General features: G+C 37.8%; 1 protein-coding gene across 1 annotated transcript in view; it reads left to right on the forward strand.

The window, feature by feature from the left end:
• LOC100714419 (uncharacterized) overlaps positions 1-20,260 on the forward strand; it is a 247,343-nt gene that overhangs the window by 29,257 nt on the left and 197,826 nt on the right. The window contains exons 13-28 of the mRNA XM_063250621.1: positions 177-290; positions 730-814; positions 2,242-2,359; positions 3,359-3,530; positions 4,863-4,979; positions 5,494-5,648; positions 6,696-6,780; positions 7,543-7,599; positions 8,440-8,564; positions 11,407-11,495; positions 13,498-13,547; positions 13,955-14,122; positions 16,556-16,708; positions 17,002-17,202; positions 18,849-19,003; positions 20,057-20,225. Coding sequence (XP_063106691.1) covers positions 177-290; positions 730-814; positions 2,242-2,359; positions 3,359-3,530; positions 4,863-4,979; positions 5,494-5,648; positions 6,696-6,780; positions 7,543-7,599; positions 8,440-8,564; positions 11,407-11,495; positions 13,498-13,547; positions 13,955-14,122; positions 16,556-16,708; positions 17,002-17,202; positions 18,849-19,003; positions 20,057-20,225 — 2,013 coding nt within the window. The remainder of the gene's footprint in view (positions 1-176; positions 291-729; positions 815-2,241; positions 2,360-3,358; positions 3,531-4,862; positions 4,980-5,493; positions 5,649-6,695; positions 6,781-7,542; positions 7,600-8,439; positions 8,565-11,406; positions 11,496-13,497; positions 13,548-13,954; positions 14,123-16,555; positions 16,709-17,001; positions 17,203-18,848; positions 19,004-20,056; positions 20,226-20,260) is intronic.

Here is a 20,260-nt window from a genome sequence, read left to right on the forward strand (position 1 = left end):
CATATTTATTTTCAGTATTCCCTATCCTGAGTGATTTACCTTCCTAATTTACCAGGACCTGAGCCTGGCCACCTCTGTCTCTATGAATGAATGAGTGATTTCTGTACATAGTTCTTTATTTTACTTCCTATTCGTTTAATTTATCCTTACTGTTATTTTCCTTTATTCTTCCACAGGTGTGGCCTGGAAGAACTGTGTTTCCTGATTACACAAATCCCAACTGTGCTGTTTGGTGGACAAGGGAATTTGAGCTTTTTTACAATCAAGTGGAGTTTGATGGGATCTGGATTGTGAGTTCTTAACACTTTGATTATTAGCTGACAAACATAGACATCATATACACTGAATTTTTTGCCTAATATATTTTGAAGCTGTTTGTGTTTCATATTTTTGTATATAAGTGAAATAAATATATAAAGGTTTTAGAGTTTCTTCAAATTTATATATAGTATATTTCATATTATATAACTAAATTATATGTTATATTTAATTTATTTGTATGAAATATAAAGTGTATTACATATAAATTTGAAAGGATTCTGAGAACTTTTCCTTGAGGTCTTCAGTGGGTAGAGAGGATGATAATGTCTATTTTGTTTCATGTACAGAAGTATCCTTTTAAAGAAATAAATATCTGAAATAATTTCTCTGATTCCTATAAAAAAGGAAATGATCAGTATAGCATCATGGAACTTTTTTTCCTAATCATTTTTGCTCTTTGTCCTGTAGGATATGAATGAAGTCTCCAACTTTGTTGACGGTTCAGTCTCAGGCTGTTCCACAAACAATCTCAATTATCCACCATTCACTCCCCGTAAGTCGTCCTGGTCAGCTTTACTGCAGCACTAATGCATATTTGGTATCATAAATTCATAAGGATAGATCTGAACAATCTGTCAAGGAAGTTTATATATATGAGCATTTATAAGAAAGAGAAATGTGAGCAACATATAAAAAAATAGGAAAGAAAGTGGAAACACCCTAAAGAGGCATTGATTCAAAATGGTCAATCTAGTTTTTTTTGCCTGCAGTACAAAGTATTTCTGCTGTAATATCTATAGGGGACATGGGGCAGAAGCCAGTTCCAATGGTTATTTTGTGCCACTCCTAAGTGTGCACAACAAGACATTGGTGTTCGGGTGAGGGCAAAGTCTGATGATGTCCACAGTTTAAAGGGCAGACATGGACCATGCAGTTAAAGCCAGAATCTATGGCCTGGGAGGTCAGGTAATGTGTTGCTCCTAAGATTTGACTGAACTTTGAACAACAGTATCTCTCAGAGTGTGATCTTAATAGGCTCAAGAACAAACTATTCCAGGTATTGTGATACATACCTGTAATCCCAGCACTTTGGAAGGCTGAGGCAGGAGGATCATGATGAATGTGAGGCTAGCCTGGGCTTCATCAGTGAGTTCTAGGTCAGCCTGCACTACACAGTGAGACCTTGTCTCAAAAATAAAGGAAGGGAAAAAAGAACAAATTGTATCTCAATTGAGAAAGTAAAAAATCTACCAGAATTGTAATATCTTATGGTGACTTAAATACAGTGGGAAGCTAAGAAACTGGGGAAGGGTAGGTCAGAATCAAATACTGAGGGGCCTGAGTGGAGGCTAAAGAGTTTACAGTTCATTTTTTTCAGAAACTATTTATGTTTTAGTTAGAGAAAGCACAATAGTTAAGTGGTATTAAGAATATTTATCTGACAATATGCAGTGTGAATTAGAAGATAAGGTAGATCCGAAATAAACAAGTCACTAAGAAGCTGTGGCAGTAACCAAGACCCAAAGGCAATTTGGATCTGAACCAGAGTGGTGCAGTGGGAGCAGAGATTAGATAGGTGAAAGCAAGATTGGAAATTATTTTTTTATAGTACATGGTCAGGGGAAAGAAGGAGTCAGAAATTAATTTACACTTTCATCCAATGCTTCTATTCTTGGAAGATTTAACTTGGCTTAAAGAATTCAGATTGGGCCTCTAGACTAACTGAATTCCTTGCTTCTGGATGCCTGCCTCCAGTCAGAGCCCAGGTGGGAGGGTGTGTAGGGGTCTGCACAATTTATTTATATGTTGGAGAAACTGTTTTAAATGAAGTGTCCTGATAGTGAGAAAGCAAAATGATTGCCCACAGGATGACCACAGTAAGTACCTGTCTTGGGAGCCACCTTTTCAGGTTCTGTGACAGTCAAGGAGTAGGAAATGCACATCTAGTGTTCACTTTCGCTGATTGTCCTTTTGCTGCAGGAGTCCTAGATGGGTACCTGTTCTGCAAGAGTCTTTGCATGGATGCAGTGCAGCACTGGGGCCAGCAGTATGATGTCCACAACCTTTATGGCTACTCCATGGCCATCGCCACAGCAGAGTGAGACCACTGTTTCTATGGGCTTATTCATGATCAAGTTGTGGGATTGCTAGATGAGTGGATCATATACAGTATTTGTTAAAAGTCACACAAATATGGTTGTTAGTGAGTGAATGAAGAAACTCTTTGGAACAGGGAAGAAGGGATCCAATATATATGTGTAGAACATGTAAAAAAAGAACAAATGACACAAATGAGTGGAGAGTTGGAAGAAGTCAAGATAAGCTAAGAAACTTATCTAAGGTCGAATAACAAATAATTGGCAAAAGCAAAATTTAGCCCCTTTTTTTCTATGAGTCTAAACCATTTTTGTACATGGGTAGAAAACAGTATAAAGGGTTAACTAACTCTGAGATCTCTGTGTGATTCAGGGTTTTACATTTTGGCTCAGCATTTTTTTTAGAGTATTCTTTTACTTGTGTGTGGAATTTAAATGCTATAGTGGGGGAAAAATATCTGCCACTGGCTACACCCACAGCCCTATAAAAGTTTTTACTTATATATACACAAATAGACTTGTAGCTTAAAACTATAAGTAATATGTACTTATATAAAGTACTTCCATGCATATGTACTTTTGAGATATATTTTCTTATTGTAAGATTGTTATCAATGTTAGCAAGAATTTGTCTTTCAAAAGATGGTTTATACATCCATTTATGTGTATGTCTGAAGTTTTATGATGTGAAAGATTAATTAAATACATCTGTGAAGTTAAATTTCACTTTAGTTCTAGAAAAATTGTATACCTTCAGTTACTAACATTTTAAAGAATGTTTTTGAACTTCTTGAAAATTATGAGGTTAACAATGTGCTTGAAACAAAGCAAAATATGAATGTACTTAAGGGTGCAGCAGTCACTCTCACCCGTGTGGGAGAGAATGAGATGGGAATGGGGCATTCATTTGTTTTTAATATTGTTGGTATTGTTGTTGTGTCCTTTGAGCTGAGATCAGCTAAGATCACACTTTGACCTCCTAAATCTCTCTCCCTTTCTAGAGCCGTCAAGACATTGTTTCCAAGCAAGAGAAGTTTCATCCTAACCCGTTCTACCTTCGCGGGATCTGGCAAGTTTGCAGCCCATTGGTTAGGAGACAATGCAGCCACCTGGAATGACCTTCAGTGGTCCATTCCTGGCATGCTTGAGTTCAACCTTTTTGGTATCCCAATGGTGAGTGCCTATCTTGACCTCTTAGGAGTCTGAATCCCTAGAGAGCCTTGTTTGGGCAAGTTGAGATTTACTATTTAGAGAACATGTACTTCAATATCAGTGAGGTTCTTGTGAAGATATAAAAAGAAATATTTGTACCCCTGTAATATTTCTTTCTATTAAAGTATAAAAGCATACAGAAAAGCACACAGATCCTTTATCTATAGCAGATGAATGTTATACACTGACAACACCTGTGAATCTAGCCCATATGTAAAGAAAGGTAGCAAAGCCAGCACTTGAGAGGTTTTAGCATCTTTTAGTTAAATTCAACATATATGTTTATTGAGCTCCTACTGTGTTCAAGGTGCTGATCTAAGGAAGTACTGCTAGCATAGTGAAACATGTAAATATGTAAACAGACACACCTTAGTTTCCCAGAAGGATTTACAATTTAGTGAAAGGAGACATATATGTCAACAAATGCTCATGATGAGCTGTATTAAAATGGCCAGGAGAAACATATGCACTAACTGTTTGGGGAACTTTTAGGGGAGATCCTGAGAAAGAGATTAACTCTGATAAGATTATGAGGGCCAGAGGGAATCAGGAGAAAATTCATAGGAAAGAAGCTGCTTGAGTTTAAATTAAAAAGTGACTGATGTGGGGAGAAGCTTATTTTCAGATTAAGAAAGAAATGCCAAGCCAGGTGTTGTGGTACACTCCTGTAATCCCAGTACTTGGGAGGCTGAGGCAGGAGGATAACTGTAAGTTTGAGATCATCAAACAAAGTGAGCCTAAGGCCAGCATAGTAAGACCCTGTCTCAAATAGACCAAAAAAGAAAGAAAGAAAGAAAGAAAGAAAGAAAGAAAGAAAGAAAGAAGAAATGTCAGCAAAAACAATATGAGGCGGAGTACTTGGTATGTCTGGGAGAACCAGCATGTGACACTGTAGTGGGAATGATGCTGAAAGGGTAGGTTGGAAGCAGGATTTGAAGAGTTAATAGGATAAGTAGTAAGAAGGCTCTGGAGAGATTTATATAGAATAATATAATAAGAATTCAGCTTTGGAAAGTAACTCTGATATTGGTGTGGTAAAATAATGACATCAGCGACTTTTAGTTACTGTTCATCAGAAAGCTGTTGTACTCATTTTCACGAAAGGAGGAAACAGGCACAGAGAGGTTAAATAACTCACGTGTCTAGCAGTAAAGCATGGGCGTAGGGTATTACCCAGTTCTGATTGCACTACATGAGACTTCTGCAGAAGAGGTGTTAGCTGAGAGGTCCTTGGGGGAAAATGAAGGAGCATGGTGGAAGTTAGGTGTACATGCCGTCTATATGTCTTTCCAGGTGGGTGCAGACATCTGTGGTTTCACCTCAGATACCTCTGAGGAGCTCTGCAGGCGGTGGATGCAGCTAGGAGCATTTTACCCATTTTCCAGAAATCACAATGGCCAAGGCTTCAAGGTAAAGCTCCCAGAGAAGATAATCAGAGTGAATCTGGGCACAGGTTAAGATGGAGCTACTGTATCCTCACCAAGAAGTCTAGTCAACCATTTGCACTATGCTTCACTTACACTAATTTGCCTCATCATTTGCAATTACCCAGGACCTTGTAATTTCATAAAATACCTTGCTGTCACACTGCTCTTCAGAAAATGGCAAGTCTGTGAAAGTTACCTATTTGTACACTTTTTCTACATCACTCACTTTATAATGAGTGGCAAATGGAGAAACATTTCAAAATTATTTACTTGGAAGTCTCCTCTAACAGAGCAGTTCTGAAGAGTGAATGAGACAGAATGAGTTGCAGGTTGTAATGACCATGTAGCCTTCCTTTGCTCAGTTGTGCTGCTCAGAGGCAAAACTTGTAACCTCAGTTACAGCCCATTTAGGGAGAAAATTCTTGGTTGTGATGGATGTAAGTCCCTGAGTATCTCTGATAGCCAACTCACAGTTGAAAACTTTTATTTCCTCCAAGGACCAGGATCCTGCCTCCTTCGGACCTGACTCCTTACTGCTGAATTCCTCCAGGCACTACCTTAACATCCGCTATACTCTGTTGCCTTACCTCTACACACTCTTCTACCACGCTCACAGCCGGGGGGATACGGTGGCCAGGCCCCTCCTGCATGAGTAAGTTCTCCACACACAAGGAACTGTGTTAATGTGACTTCAGTGACATTGACTGTATTATCATAGAAAGGTCAAAGTGAAAATTAGAACAATTCAAGCAAGTGTGTGTGTAACTGCAAAACCAAGTTGGTATTTATAAATCTGTTGCTACCTAGGTTTTATTGAAGGGAGTATATTTAAACACTATAACCTGTCTCATTTTGGGAAGAAAACTAGACTTAAAAGTTGGGGATTCAGGAGCTTTCATTTGTTCTGCCACCAACTAATTCTATGTCTTGGAAAATTCATATAAGCTCTTTCATCGTGAGTTTTGTTAGTATTTTTTTCTTGTGGTTCTGGGGATGGAACTCAGTGCCTTGTACATGCTAGATAAGTGTTTATAACTAAGTTACACTCCAATCCTTTTTAGTCAAGGGAGATTGTTTGATTCTGCTGGTCTCCCTCATAATGCACTATGATGCTAGTACTCATATAGGGATGAATCTATAATTTAAAAGCAATATTATACAAGATCTCTAGAGTTCCATAATTCTTTTATGCCAGCCAGTGAGCATCTTGGATTTCATTCTGTTTTGTTAAGATACAGCTGATTCCATCAAGTGTGTGATAGACACAGTCCTCAGGAGCACTACTACATATTCATTTTAGGGATAAGTTTTTATCACCTCCTGAAATTTCCTGTTTAAAAAAGGATAGCTTAAAATTGCATTCTTCATTATTTTTCATAATAACACCCCGCTTGATAGTCAGCTGAAGTTGTAGAATATACTGGTTATCTTATTTTTAAAAGAGGAATATGTCTAGAATTACTTCTCGTGACCAAAGTACAACACATACCTAGGAACTTTCTGTCCAACCGAGGGAAGAATAAGAGGGTACAGGAACTTGGAAGACTGGATTTTCTGGGGTTGGGCGAGGTGAGAGGGAGAAGTGTCACAGAGTAAACGTGGGTGCTTTCCCAGGCATCCTGCAGGCTTTGGACAGACTGAGGGAAGAGCTTCCAGTAGTACTGGTCCATGTTTCAGTGACCTATCTCTTTGGTTCTAGGTTCTATGGAGACAACAACACTTGGGATATATACCGACAGTTTTTATGGGGGCCAGGCCTTCTCATCACTCCAGTTCTGGAAGAGGCAAGTGTTCTTAGAGAGACCAATGGTCTCTGGTTTTGTTCCTATTCTCTTTTCACCCCAAACCTTGATCTTTTCTCTTTATTCCACACCCGTTTCCAAGATCTGTGGCCAAATCAGCCTTGAAGGGAATGTGCTGGGGTTTTGGAAACTGGCATATCTGTTATATATTGTCCTCTCTAAAAGGATTTTTCCTGGACCAAATTTTCAGGCAATGTAGAAGAATCTACTGGCAGCTATAGATTAAAGATTGGTCTGATGTGTTGTCAGATTGTCATAGCAATCATTGCTTACTCTGTGATGTAGCAGCAGAATGCAGCAGTGACCAGCACTTACTCTAAAGTCAAACTGATCAGGGCATGATTATTTTTTCTACCACTTAATGACCTGTGTGATCTGGGGCAAGATATTGTGCTGATTTCTCATCTGTAACCATGGAATAATAACACCATCCATTTGGAGCTGTAAGGTAGATTAAGTGAGATAATAAATGGCAAGTGGAATGCTCCCCACACTGAATGTTTCATTATTATTACTATTCCTAATGTTGTCTCATTTGGGATTTTTCCTGAAATGGTAAGTTATGGTTTCTATTATCTATACTAGAGGAAAGGCAGAAGAAAGTAATGATTCAATAATAGAGAAAAGAAAACCATGTCTGTCCTCTCTAAATACGGTTAAGAATTTCCCTAAGAGACATTAGGAAATCCACTTCTTTCACTCAGAGATTGAGTCATGAAGGACAATATTTTGTTCTAATTTTAGGGTGAAGAGAAAGTGACAGCATATGTACCTGATGCAATCTGGTACGACTATGAGACTGTAAGTAGTGTGGACTCTGCTACAACTCCTTTAGACCACAGCTACAGTTCATAGACAGTTGTGTCCTGCATTCACAGAAGAACTGCATAAAATGAGCCTAATATTAGTCAGAATGATAACATATTTATATTTTATTCAGCAATTAGATAAAGACAAATGATATGAGCAAATATTCAAGGACCCATGGGCAATTTGAGATCAGTTGGAATTTAGATTATTCAGAAACATTAGTTCATATAATCTGTATTACTTGCTCTCCTGACAATGGAACAAAATACTAGACATCCGCAAGTTAAAGGAAAAGAGATTTATTTTGGCTTATAGCTTCTGCCCATGCTGAGCTGGCTCCAAGACAGAAACTGCATGGTAGAGAGCCATGGTGCAGGACACTTCTTCACCCTGGTTTCTAGGTAGAAGAGAGAGAGAAGGGAGAAACCAGGGGCAAGAATCCTGCAGGTCACACCCAGTGAGCTGTCTCTAACTAGGTCCCTGCTCCTAATAGCACTTCGACATTCAGGTAATTAACTCCTCAATGGATGAATCTACTGATGAGGACAGTACCTCATGATCCAGTCACCTTCTAAATACACGAGACTGTTCGAGACATTGTAGATCTAAACCATAACAATATCAAACAGCCTCAGCATAGGATACACATTCTCACAAAATGTCATCTTGCCACAACACATGTTCTGAAATTTTTTCTTATTTGATTGCCTGGGTAGATAGTAATGCAGTCAAGTGGAAAAGGAAAGGCCAGAGATTAACTCAGCATGTGAGTGACCAGAGCAGGCACATGTACTGTCAGGCCATTATATTTGATTTATCTGCCTGCATCAGGGGGGCCAATTGGGATGGAGAAAGCAAAACATCGAGATGGAACTTCCTGGAGACAAGATTGGGCTTCATCTACGAGGAGGCTATATCTTCCCCATACAGCAGCCAAGTACAACCACTGTGGCCAGGTACGGCATGGCTAGGGATGTTTTTCAAGGGTAAGGGTGAAAAACTGTCATTCTTGTATTTCTATTGACCAGAGGGTGCTGAACGATCATGCAGAGCAACTTGAGTTTGCTGACGTGTGTATGTGTGTCTGTGTGTGTGTGTGTGTGTGTGTGTGTCTGTGTGTCTGTGTGTCTGTGTGTCTGAATGTGTGTCTGTGCTGGCAGATGGTCATCAAACTCCTTGGATTTTCCTGTCTCTTCTCAAGAAGCTGTTGGTCTAGTGCTCCACCTAGGTAGATTTTGAGAGACTTTAATTCCTGGCTTTCCACGAACTCTCCAGATTTCTCAAAATTCACAGACAGCCAAGACGGTAGGCCTTGCTAGTTTGCCTGGTACTGTTACCATTTTAGCACTGAAATGCTCCAATCTTGGAAAACCCCTCAATTTTGGCCACAGACGTTACTCAGTCTCTTTACATGCCTTGGCTAGACCATCCACTCAGGGGTCTCCATTCTTACCTCAGACATTCTCATTTCTAGAGTTGAGCCTTCTGTAACCTCAACATTTACCATTCATTTGTGACATTTGTGATTCAAAGCCAGGTTAAAAAACTGTATCTTCAAACCTCCCTCATGTCACTGATTTTTATTTTTATCCGATTGCAAAAATTGTAGACCCTATCGTACTAAGGCGATGCAATTTTATATTTCTATGTCCCTGGAAATATTAGCTCATTTGATTTTAATAGACTTCAGATTCCTGTGAGGCTAGAAACCAGTTTTTTCTTTTGAACCTTGTTTACTGTCTTATGTTTTTAAATTATAGACCTTTTTTTTTTTTTACAATAATGTGCCTAAATCCAATACAAATTGGGTTCTTTTACTCCATTGTTCAGCTTCAGTTTTCTGCATAGTAACATCAAAATTATCTTTCTAAAATGAAAAATCTTAACTTATCATTTTCCTGCTTGACGTGTGGACTGTTTTAATATTGGGGTGTTCAAGGCCAAGCACAATCAGATTCCAAGATGACCTTAACAACTATATCTCTTGCAATACATTAGTAAGCACACAGATCAGCGATGCAAAATAGCCTATTCCCCAAACAGGCCCATTGATTTTCCTGCATTTGAATCTCTTACCTGTTACGCTTTCCAAAAGAGTTAAGCCTCCACCATGCTAGGAAGGCATTTTACCACAAGCTACACTGAATGACTGTGCTTACTCTATGCTACAAGTGCAGCTGGGATTTATCTGCAAAGCATTTTCTTATATTCTTCCAGCAGAGGGAGTGTTACTGCTTCCAGCGTTTGGTCATTTAAAAATATATATTTGCTCCTTAGCAGAGTTTTATGTTCTTTTTAATATTGTTAAATATACCACTGTTGGTTATATTCATGCTTTGTGTTGCAATATTCTATTATTTGAAGCTTTTAGGAGAACTTAATCTATAGTTACTTCTAACTTTTGTTGATGCTAACTTCTCACATTGTGCATTTAATGATATTTTGTTTTTCAAATGTGGTGATTTTAAGGACACATATATGGTCTCCAGAGATGATTTACTTTCCTTTTGGTTGCAAATCAGTGGCTTCTTCCTACTTAGTATCATATGTTTTCCTTCTAAGACTCTGGCTTCACAGGGATTTGGAGGTTCAGGTACTGTACCTTGAGTTTCCAGGTTTAGTGGCTCACATATCTATTACAGACTTTTGCTCTAGATAAATTTCAGTTTTTATTTACTGGTTTTCTTTATGCTTTGAACTCATGTTTTATTTTCTTTTATTTATGGCTATATGTTATATTTTTCTTGCAAGTTCAGCATTTTTAATTAGGATATGTGTTGAAATTTATTTAGGATTAAGAAGAACTTTAGTTGATAGGTGCTTTAGAATATCAATTCTGCTATACTCTAGAATTGTCATCTCGGACTCCTAGAGTATCTTAACTTTTGTGCTGGCTTTTGTTTTTTACCTTGATTATTTGGTGAATGTGTCTAATCTTAAAACATTGAGGCCTGAAGAGAACTAAGGTTATGATGCATTTATCTTTGTATTTTCTAGACTTCTTAGCAATGACAGCTCAATGCATGAGCTGTAAATGAAAGGAGGTGATTGTGCTGATAGGAATATGACTTTCATAATGGAAGCTGAGTGGCACAAGAACACAATAGGGAATGTGAGGCCAGAGAAGTTCACAGAGGGAGCAGGGAATTTGAGCGTATTCCAAAGGAGTGATGAAGTGAAATCTCAGGTTAAATTGCTTTCCTTCTCACTCCTCCCCTACATTCATCTATTTCTTCCTCTCTTTGAATAGTGTTTTCCGTTTCCTGTTTTAAATTTTAAATCAGATAATTAAAATTCCTTTTTTTCCTCTTAATAAAATGAAAAAATAAAATAAGAAAAGTTGCCAGTAAATAGACCAACCTCATTGTATGCTTTGCTTCCTGAGAATATGTGGTCCTTAGAAAGGTAAAGTGGCTCCTCCTTATGGCTAATACTGTTGTTTCTGCAAGTAGCATCCGTACCTTCTCCTTACAGATCCATTATTGCGTAGGATTTCTTTTTTTCCAGTCACCTGTCTTCTAAATAATAGTTGCAACTCCAGTTTACTGTAGTAGCAGTGATTTCAGTGCTTACAATATTGTCTCCTAAGCAAATGTTTATTGTAACATTTGGGGTATTTCTGGATTTGGTGACATTACTGATAGAAGAAAAATAAGTTCCTGCCATTACTTGCTTTGTGCCTGAAAGAAAGCACAGCCACTTGATGCTACTTGCTTTTCCCATTTGAAATTTGACAGAAACATGAGGTAACACTTTTTGGGTCCTTTTCATCACTTAAATGAATCTTGTTTTCCGTAGTCGGCAGAATCCTCTAGGTCTCATCATTGCTTTGGATGAGAACAAAGAAGCAAAAGGGGAGCTTTTTTGGGATGATGGCGAATCAAAGGGTGAGTATTGTAATGAGAAGGATGCTGTTCCCAGCCTGCATCTTTGGCTTATGGCCCTTCACTTCTGCTGGCCATTTGGCAGTGTGAGAAGTCTCCCCCCGCATAGTAGCAAAAATCAACTTGGTCCTGTTTGCTGCATTGAGGAGCAGTGATAGATGAACCACAGTTGGAAGGAAAACTCATTTTTGCTTACAAATTTCTCTTTTTGGCCAGGGATCTATAACAAGCTCTTACTTTATTGTCAGTAGTACTTGGAACACACATTTTCCAAGACTGTAATTCATTCATCTGTTATATGAATATCTTCACCCAAAATAAGGCAAGAAGAATATCCTTCTCTAGTGCACACACATCTAGCCAGGCCTGTCAGCAGTTTTCAAGATTACGTATGCTAATAATTTTTGTGGTTGCAGTTTAGCACTTGGAAGAGAATATTTTCTAGGTTACAGGAAACAGGGAAAAACAGGAGCTTAGCCAAGGAGACTCTGGTATAATCTTATCATTCCCAATCAATAGCTTTAAAAAAGCTTCTCATTTATCTAGTCATCAAATAAAGAGTGAATACATTTGGATGAACAACATATATACATATATATCTTGTTTAATGAAGTCTATCTATCTTGTATAATAATTACCACAATCTAATTAACTAACACATTAATCTCTACCAGTGTTGTACATGAGCACCCTTGAACTTGTTTCTTGCATAGCTGAACATTTATAACCTTTGACCATTTTTTGCATTCCTCTGTCCCTAACTGATTTAACTGACCTAACTTCTGCTTTTATGAAATGATCTTTTCTTATATTTTACATATAATGGCAGTTATGTGACAACATCTCCTATGTCTGTTCTATTTCACTTAGTATAATGTGGTCCAGATTCATTCATATTGTCACAATTATCAAAAATTACTTCCCTTGAAATCACTGTGTAGTATTGCATTATATATACTTCCCCATATATATAAAAATATATATCTCCATTTAAATATAAGTATGTATCATATATACATATATATGTTTTACACACACACACACACACACACACACACACATATATCTGCAGTTGTTTGTCTAGGTTGTTTCCATATTTTGGCAACTTGGCTGAAACTGAAAAATTCTAGGAGAAACTTAGGAAAGAAACTCTTTAATATTAGGCATGTTTTTGACTATTATATCAAATGCAGAGGAAAGAAAAACAAAACATAACAAATGACATTACTATGAACTAAAAAGCTTCTGCATAACCAGAGTCAACAAAATCAAAAAGGATGATACAATACTGGAAAAATATATGCAAACCACTTATCTGCTGGAGGTTTAACACAAAACATATAAAAGGAATTCTTAAAACTCAATAATGAGGAAATAAATCATTTGATTTTAAAATGAGCAAAGAACTAGAATATATGTTTTTCCAGTGAATACATACCGCTGACCAATAGGTATATAAAAAGGCATTGAACATCGCCAAACAGCAGAGAAATCAAATGACAATTTACAATGAGCTATCACCTCCCACCTGTTAGGGTTGCAATGAAAAAGATAAGAACTTGCAAGTGTGGACAAGAATGCTGAGAAAATAAGATGAACCTTGGATGCTATTGGTGGAAATATAAATTGGTGAAGCCATTATACAAAATGATATCATATTTTGAGGATCCTTGAAATATTAAAAATGGAACTACCATATATTTAATAATCCCATTTCTGAGTTTATATTTAAAAGAATTGAAATCAGTATGTCATAGAGATATGTGTGCTCCTATGTACATTGCAGCCCTAGTCTCAAAAGCTGAGATATGGAAGCGACCTAAGAACCCACTCATAGATGTATGAATAGAGAAGTTGTGGTGCCTATGTACAAATAAATATCATTCATTCACATAAAGAAGGAAATCTTTTCATTTGTGACATCAAGAGTGTCTTTAAGAGGAGGCAGCTGAGATTTATTCTGTGATGGATAGGCCAATCTGACTTGTCTTTCTTCTGCTTTCAGATACTGTGCTCAATAAAGTTTACCTGTTATGTGAGTTTTCTGTCACTGAAGTAAGTAGCTTGTTTTTATGAGTCTTGGCAGTGGGCAATTGACCATTACCATACATGAATTGTGTGTGTGATTATATTTGTAACTTCATTTGTATTAAGGAAACATTTCAAATTATGACTTAACAACTCCCAATAATTTCATCATCTGTGTTATCAGAAAGTGGCAATAATATTGATAAAAACAACCAATGTTTCAAATATAATTTTCTAAAATTTCTCCTTATGTATGTTTGTCTCTAATATTTTTCTTAGAGAATTTTAAAAGTAAACTTTCAGTCCTTGATCACACTTAGTACAGAAGCGGAGGCACTGAGAGCAATGGGGAGGATCTGGGGTCGTCTGTAGCATTTGGGTGATTAGAGAATCTGTGCATTATTGGCAAACCTTTGTTTTTAATTGTTTTGCAGAACAAGTTAGATGTGACGATTTCTCAGTCAACCTACCAGGACCCTAATAACTTAGCATTTCAGGAGATTAAAATACTTGGCACACAGGAACCTACCAACGTTACAGTGAAACACAATGGTGTCCTCACTCAGACTTCGTCTAAAGTCACTTATGATTCTAGTCTGAAGGTAAAAGGTCATTTTGTTGAACTTCTTTATTTCATTTTGTATTTTTCCTAACATCCTGGTGTGTCTTTATGCAAAGGCTGAATGAGTTTCTAAAGTACCAAATCATTGTGAGCTCTGTGATGGGTAAGTCCGAGGGTTGGGAAAGAAAATGAGAATGAGGAGATGGCCAGAGCTAGACTGAGACAGGGAGCTGCCGAGGAACCGGCTGCGGTACAATGCTCTTCCCGTCCTTGTTGTCTTCTCTGCACCTGCACCTGGGTGTACTTCTCTCTTCACTGACTTTCCTTCCAGGAAAGAGTTATGACGAGTGGACACAAGAAGAGCAGAGTGAGAAAAGTGGGGAATGGCCTGAGGAAAAGGGATCTGGGCACTTAAAGGAGATGCATTAAGGCAAAGAACTTGGTAATCTTACCTAATGAATGCTTATTTGATGAGATGATAATAGTGAAATAAATTTTCAACACATGTGCTGAGATCTTACCCATTGAACAATCTTATAATCTGCTTACCTGATACCTTAACATTTTGAAGACTTTTTTTCTCCAAATAGTTCTGATCATAAATACTCAAGGGATCTTGGTATCAGAGCTGCTAGCTCTGCATGACTTGCAAGTGTTCTTCTAAACATGAGAAATCTAAGTGGGAAGGATTTCACTTTAAAGTTAAATTGAGAGTACACATATTGTAAAGTTAGTGGTAAAGTTGTGTGTTTTGTTACATAACTTTGAGTACTTCAAAGTTCAAGACATTTTAAATATGTATATGTGAAAACAAATTGAATCCTTTTTAGTCAGATAAATTAATTAACATAGGACAAAATTAACTCTTACATTGTTTGAATTTGGGTGGAAGGGAGTCATAATTTGCCTAAATGAAAATATTGCAAGGTGGCAGGAAATCAAAATGAATATAGAGGAAATGTTAGTACCTGTATTATTTGATATTCAAAGTTCAATGGGATCAAGCCTCTCAGATTGGGCAAGGGTAGAGCTGGCCTTGAAAGATGGAATAATGAATTGGTTTTGGGAATGTTTTGGTAGCAAGTGGCTGGGAATGCTAAATGGTAACAAATTAGGATTTGGTTTTTAGTCTACAATTAGAAGACTAGAAAACAGAGAGTTGCTGTCATTGATTCAGTGCTTCAAAGTTTTCAAGATTGAAGTCTTTTCTTCTTCTTGTTGAAAATGACTGCTCAGTTTCATTATCACAATCTTGATGTAGGATGAATTGAAAAGAAAAAAAAAAAAAGAAAAAAATTGGTAAAGGTGATGAAATAAGCCTTCAAATTAAGAAGGATTGTTGGGTCAGAAATTTCCATGGGTGGGGGGAAGAAATTCCCAATGAACTTGAATTTATTTTTACATGATTTTAGTTCTGATATGTTCATTAAAAATTTACACATTTAAACTGGGTGTAGTGGAACAAGCCAATATCAGCACTCTGAAGGCTGAGGCAGGAAAACTGCTGTCAGCTGGAGGCCAACTTGGACTACATAGGGAGTTCAAGGCCAGCCTCAACTACGTAACATGACCATCTGTCAATAAAACAAACAAGCAAAAACCCCTAGCTGGGCACTGTGCTGTAAGAACATATTTTATATATTCTGTGAGGTAAGACTTTTGTAGGAAGTAGAGGTAGAGAATGGGTTTAGTAGTACAGGGAAGTGCAAGGTAATTTATACTAGGAGACTGGGAGAAGGATACTAATTCTCCACATGTGTTCATAGTGGTTTTGACAAATGAGAACATTAACCAAAGAAAAGGGCTATTTAGAAAATACTATACTGCAAAAATATGAAGATCAATACTATAAATGCAAAAAATATGAAGTATTTGATCCGGAGAGGAGGAGTCAGGAAAGATCCCCAATTTTTAATGTTTGGGCTTTGAGAAATGAAGAAGCGAGAAATTTAGAAATCAAAGGAAATGTTATCATTTATATAACTTGCCAGTTTTTCAGTTGATAAAACAAGCCCAATGAATTTAAACCGTTCATCTAAGATTCCATACCAAAATAGGAATTAGACTACAGTCATGTTGTTCCTCCAAAGCAGACCAATGGAGACATTGGTTTGGGAGTGAAGGGAAAGAAGGTAAGCTCAATTTGGGAGGAGCTGACTAAATAAAGAAGGGTAAGGGGAGGCAGAAAAAAACAGAAAAGAAAGAAAGGGGGTGATCACAATAGCTTTTATTTAGCTCACTTCTTGTTACAATATAACATACAAGTTTTGACAAAGTAGTGACATTTGCTGTGTTGTTACTGACCAGTCCCTCTGTCATACACACAGCTCTGTTCATACAAGTTATAGTGATATGTTAATTGGATTGGTGACAGTCTAGTATCATTTCTACTTATTTCATTAAAAAAAACTTTAAGATTTGCAAGGCCTTCATCCTGAGGCTGAATTTCCTGTGACTTCTGCAATCCCTACAGGTTGCCATTATCACAGAAATTAATCTTGTCCTGGGAGAGGCATACACGGTGGAGTGGAGCACAACCACAAGGGATGAAATAAAAATAGACTGTTACCCCGATGCGCATGGTGTCACTGAAGCAAACTGCATTGCCCGTGGCTGTGTCTGGGAGGTAAGCTTGCTGATGGCGTTTGTGCTCCCTGAAATTCTCTACTCCTAATCTGCAGTTTCAATCCAGAGAAAGAAGACTTCCAAAGGAATCTGATCCTGGTGTGAGGCTAGTTATCAGTGTCTTTAATAAGTGTTTCCTTTAGAGATTAGTAATTTAAATTTTTGCCACTAATATATGATACCTAAGTAAACAAGTAAGATGGTGATATTGTCTTCACATAAATTGCCTTTTCTATCAGTATTCGGTAAGGATGGAACCCTATGCTGATCTGTGAAATTGACTTGTTATTTCAGGAATCCAGTACCACAGGGGTCCCATTTTGCTATTTTGTCACCGATCTGTACTCTGTCAGCAATGTGCAGTATGACTCACAGGGCGCGAGCGCTGACATCTCCTTAAAGTCTTCTTCTTACGCCAACGCCTTCCCCTCCACCCCTGTGAGCCCCCTGCGCCTGCAGGTGACCTACCATAAGGATGAAATGCTGCAGTTTAAGGTAAACACTGGATATGTGTCAGGTACTGACACAACCTTTTTTGGTCCTGCTATTTTTTTTTTTTTCAGTACTGAGGATTAAACCCAGGGCCTTTGCATTCACCTACATCTATATTCTGTTTTTTATGTTTTAATTTTAAGACGGGGTCATGTAAAATCATTCAGTTGAGCTTGACTAAACTGAAGCTAAAATGAGCTCAAATTTTTGATCCTCTTGCCTCAGACTCCAGGAATGCTGAAATTATAGGCATTTGTATCCACACCAGTCAGTTTACTCTTTTAAATTCAGTGATGTAATAAACTAGATCATAATCCTAATCCAAAGAACAGCAACAAATGGTTAACAGAACAGTGTGATGTATCCTAATTTGCATTTAGGTAATTGTGGTGGCTACTCAGGAAAACAGCTAGGAGAGTGAGAAATGGAGAGAACAGTTAGGAGCCTTCCTTTCGGGTGGGGCAGGTGAGCGATTGATGCTTTTTATGTTTCCATCCCTACCAGAGGTGGCTATGGATTTGAAATGAGTGAATTTGCTTGGTCTATCCTTAACTCCTGCTTACTCTGCCTTTTCATAGAGCAGTAGCTGCCTTCCAGATCTGTGCCTTTCTGAGCCCACTTTTATGCTCCATGCCTTTGTCTTTCTTATTTCTTTTCCAGAAAGACATAGTCTCATTTTGTATTTAGTTAATGGCTACAAAACTTTAAGACTCAGTATATGTTTTTTTCAGAGTGTCAGCATCCCAGAAAAGGTGTTAGGTATTTTCTTCCCAATAGTCTCACAGCACTTCTACATAGTTTTGCATTAACCCTTATCACTGAAGTGCTGTGACTGGCTCTCTTTCACATCAAGTTAAAATATGAAATTTTCAAAATAATAATTTTGGCTTAATCAGTTTAAATCCCTGGTGTCCAGCACAGTATCAAGCAGCTATGTAGTACATACTCAATAAATCAATTTATATACATTTTTCAGCAAGGACATTAATCCAAGTAATTCTTGCTTTTTTTTTTTGTACTGGTAATTGAACTCTCATGATCTTATGCTTGCCAGTAGTTCATGCTTTTTTTGAGGAGTATTTCCCACTTCCAAATGGTTTTTAAGCGTTCACATACTCATATACCCACACACAAAAATGAATATATTGATAATTACCGCACTGACTTATGAGTATATTTTAAGTACCATCTATATCAAAGTGAGTGTTGTTAGATACAACACATGCAGTTCAAAATGTTAAAATCTAATATTGTCCTTTGATATTCCTATTAAATTGGGATATCAGAGAAAATAACAATAAGAAATAGCATCCATACCCCTGTCAAAAATGTCAACATTCTTCTAAGATACAGATTTCAAAAGTACGATCACTGAGCAAAAGAGTTTCTAAAAAATTGACAGTAATGGTTGTACATCTGTATATTGTGATGTTTTGATTCTTTTATATATAACAAACTGATCAACTCAGGATAATCATTCATAATTTCATATGTCTCTCATCCCTTTAAATTAAGAACATTAAAATCTTCACTTATAATTATTTTGAATTCTATGAAGAAATATCATTAACTGTAAACACTTGCTGTATAATGAAACAGCAGATATTCCCCCATATACATCTTATAAAAATTTGATTTCTTTTCCCTAGATTTATGACCCCAACAACAATCGCTATGAAGTTCCAGTTCCACTGAACATACCCACAGTTCCATCCAGCACCTCTCAGAGTCGACTCTATGATGTCCTCATTAAGGAAAATCCATTTGGAATTGAGATTCGCAGGAAAAGCACAGGCACTGTAATGTAAGTGGCTCTTACTCTGAATTTCTGGTCACTTACATTTTCCTTGTCAGTGTTTTGTCCTTGGATATATTATGGTTCAAATTAAAACACTGTTCACTTCTAGATCCATGAATATATTATTTCCTTCAGGCCTTTTACTAGGAGCCCAAGAATAATTGCTGAGGCAATTCCTGGGAATTCATTCAACTAATAGACGTTTATAGGGTACCTTCTCTGTGCCACATACTGTTTTATGTTGTAGTTAGGACTGAAGGAGTCTTTCTTCTCATGATACAAAAGATAGTGTAATTATAAATTAAAAAGAAAAAAGTTAGATAGTGATAGCTACCTTATAGGAAGAATAGAAGATCAAATGAGAGTTGTCAGAGATTTCTGTTTTCCATACTGTAATCATCTGTGGTCTCTAAAGAGGAGATGAAGTAATACTTGGGTATGGGGAAGGACATGTCCACATGAGCCTTGGGAAGGGAAAGAATAGTTTAGATAAAGGGAATAGTAAATATACAGACCACAAAAAAGAGAAGACTTGGCATGTCTAGCAATATAAAGGTCTAAAGTAATACTTGGGGAAATAAGAGGTGGGGATGAAGCCGGGATGTTAAGTGGGTTCAGATAAGGGGCAGCTTTAGGGAGTGTGTATGGTGTTTGTATTAAAAGCCACTGAAGAATGCAACAGAGGAAACGCATGATATGAGGTTCCTTTAGAAACATCAGTAAGTCTTCATGAAAGGAATGGAGCATCCTGGAGCAAGAGCAGAAGGCGGGGCTGGTACGGAGGGTGGCAGATGAGATGGTGGGAAGTATTCACTTTAGTGTGGTGGGGGAGCAGTGAAAGGGCACAGTGACAGAGAAAGCAGAGAAGGGGAGGCTGCCTTCTATCTTTCAACAAGGGCATCAGTGATAGTTTTATCCATGTGAACTGCGCTGTACTAGGAGATGAGCAGGCTCTGTTGGCAGGAGACAATTAGCAGTTCTGCTGCCCTTGGAAAGTCAGCTGCTCCAACTCAGTAAGGAAAGCTGAGGTCCTTTATAACCTACCTGTGCACTTCTCAGCTGGGACTCGCAGGTCCTGGGCTTCACCTTCAATGACATGTTCCTCCGCATCTCCACCCGCCTGCCCTCCTCTTACATCTATGGCTTTGGTGAAACGGAGCACACGGCCTTTCGGAGAGACCTGAACTGGCACACGTGGGGCATGTTTTCCCGAGACCAGCCCCCAGGGGTGAGCATGCGTCTCTGCTTCTGTCTGCCTTCAGC

The sequence above is a fragment of the Cavia porcellus genome, unplaced genomic scaffold (genome assembly GCF_034190915.1).
Source record: "Cavia porcellus strain 051 isolate PalLab524CR breed Dunkin Hartley unplaced genomic scaffold, mCavPor4.1 scaffold_6, whole genome shotgun sequence".
NCBI classification, from domain to species: Eukaryota; Metazoa; Chordata; class Mammalia; order Rodentia; family Caviidae; genus Cavia; species Cavia porcellus.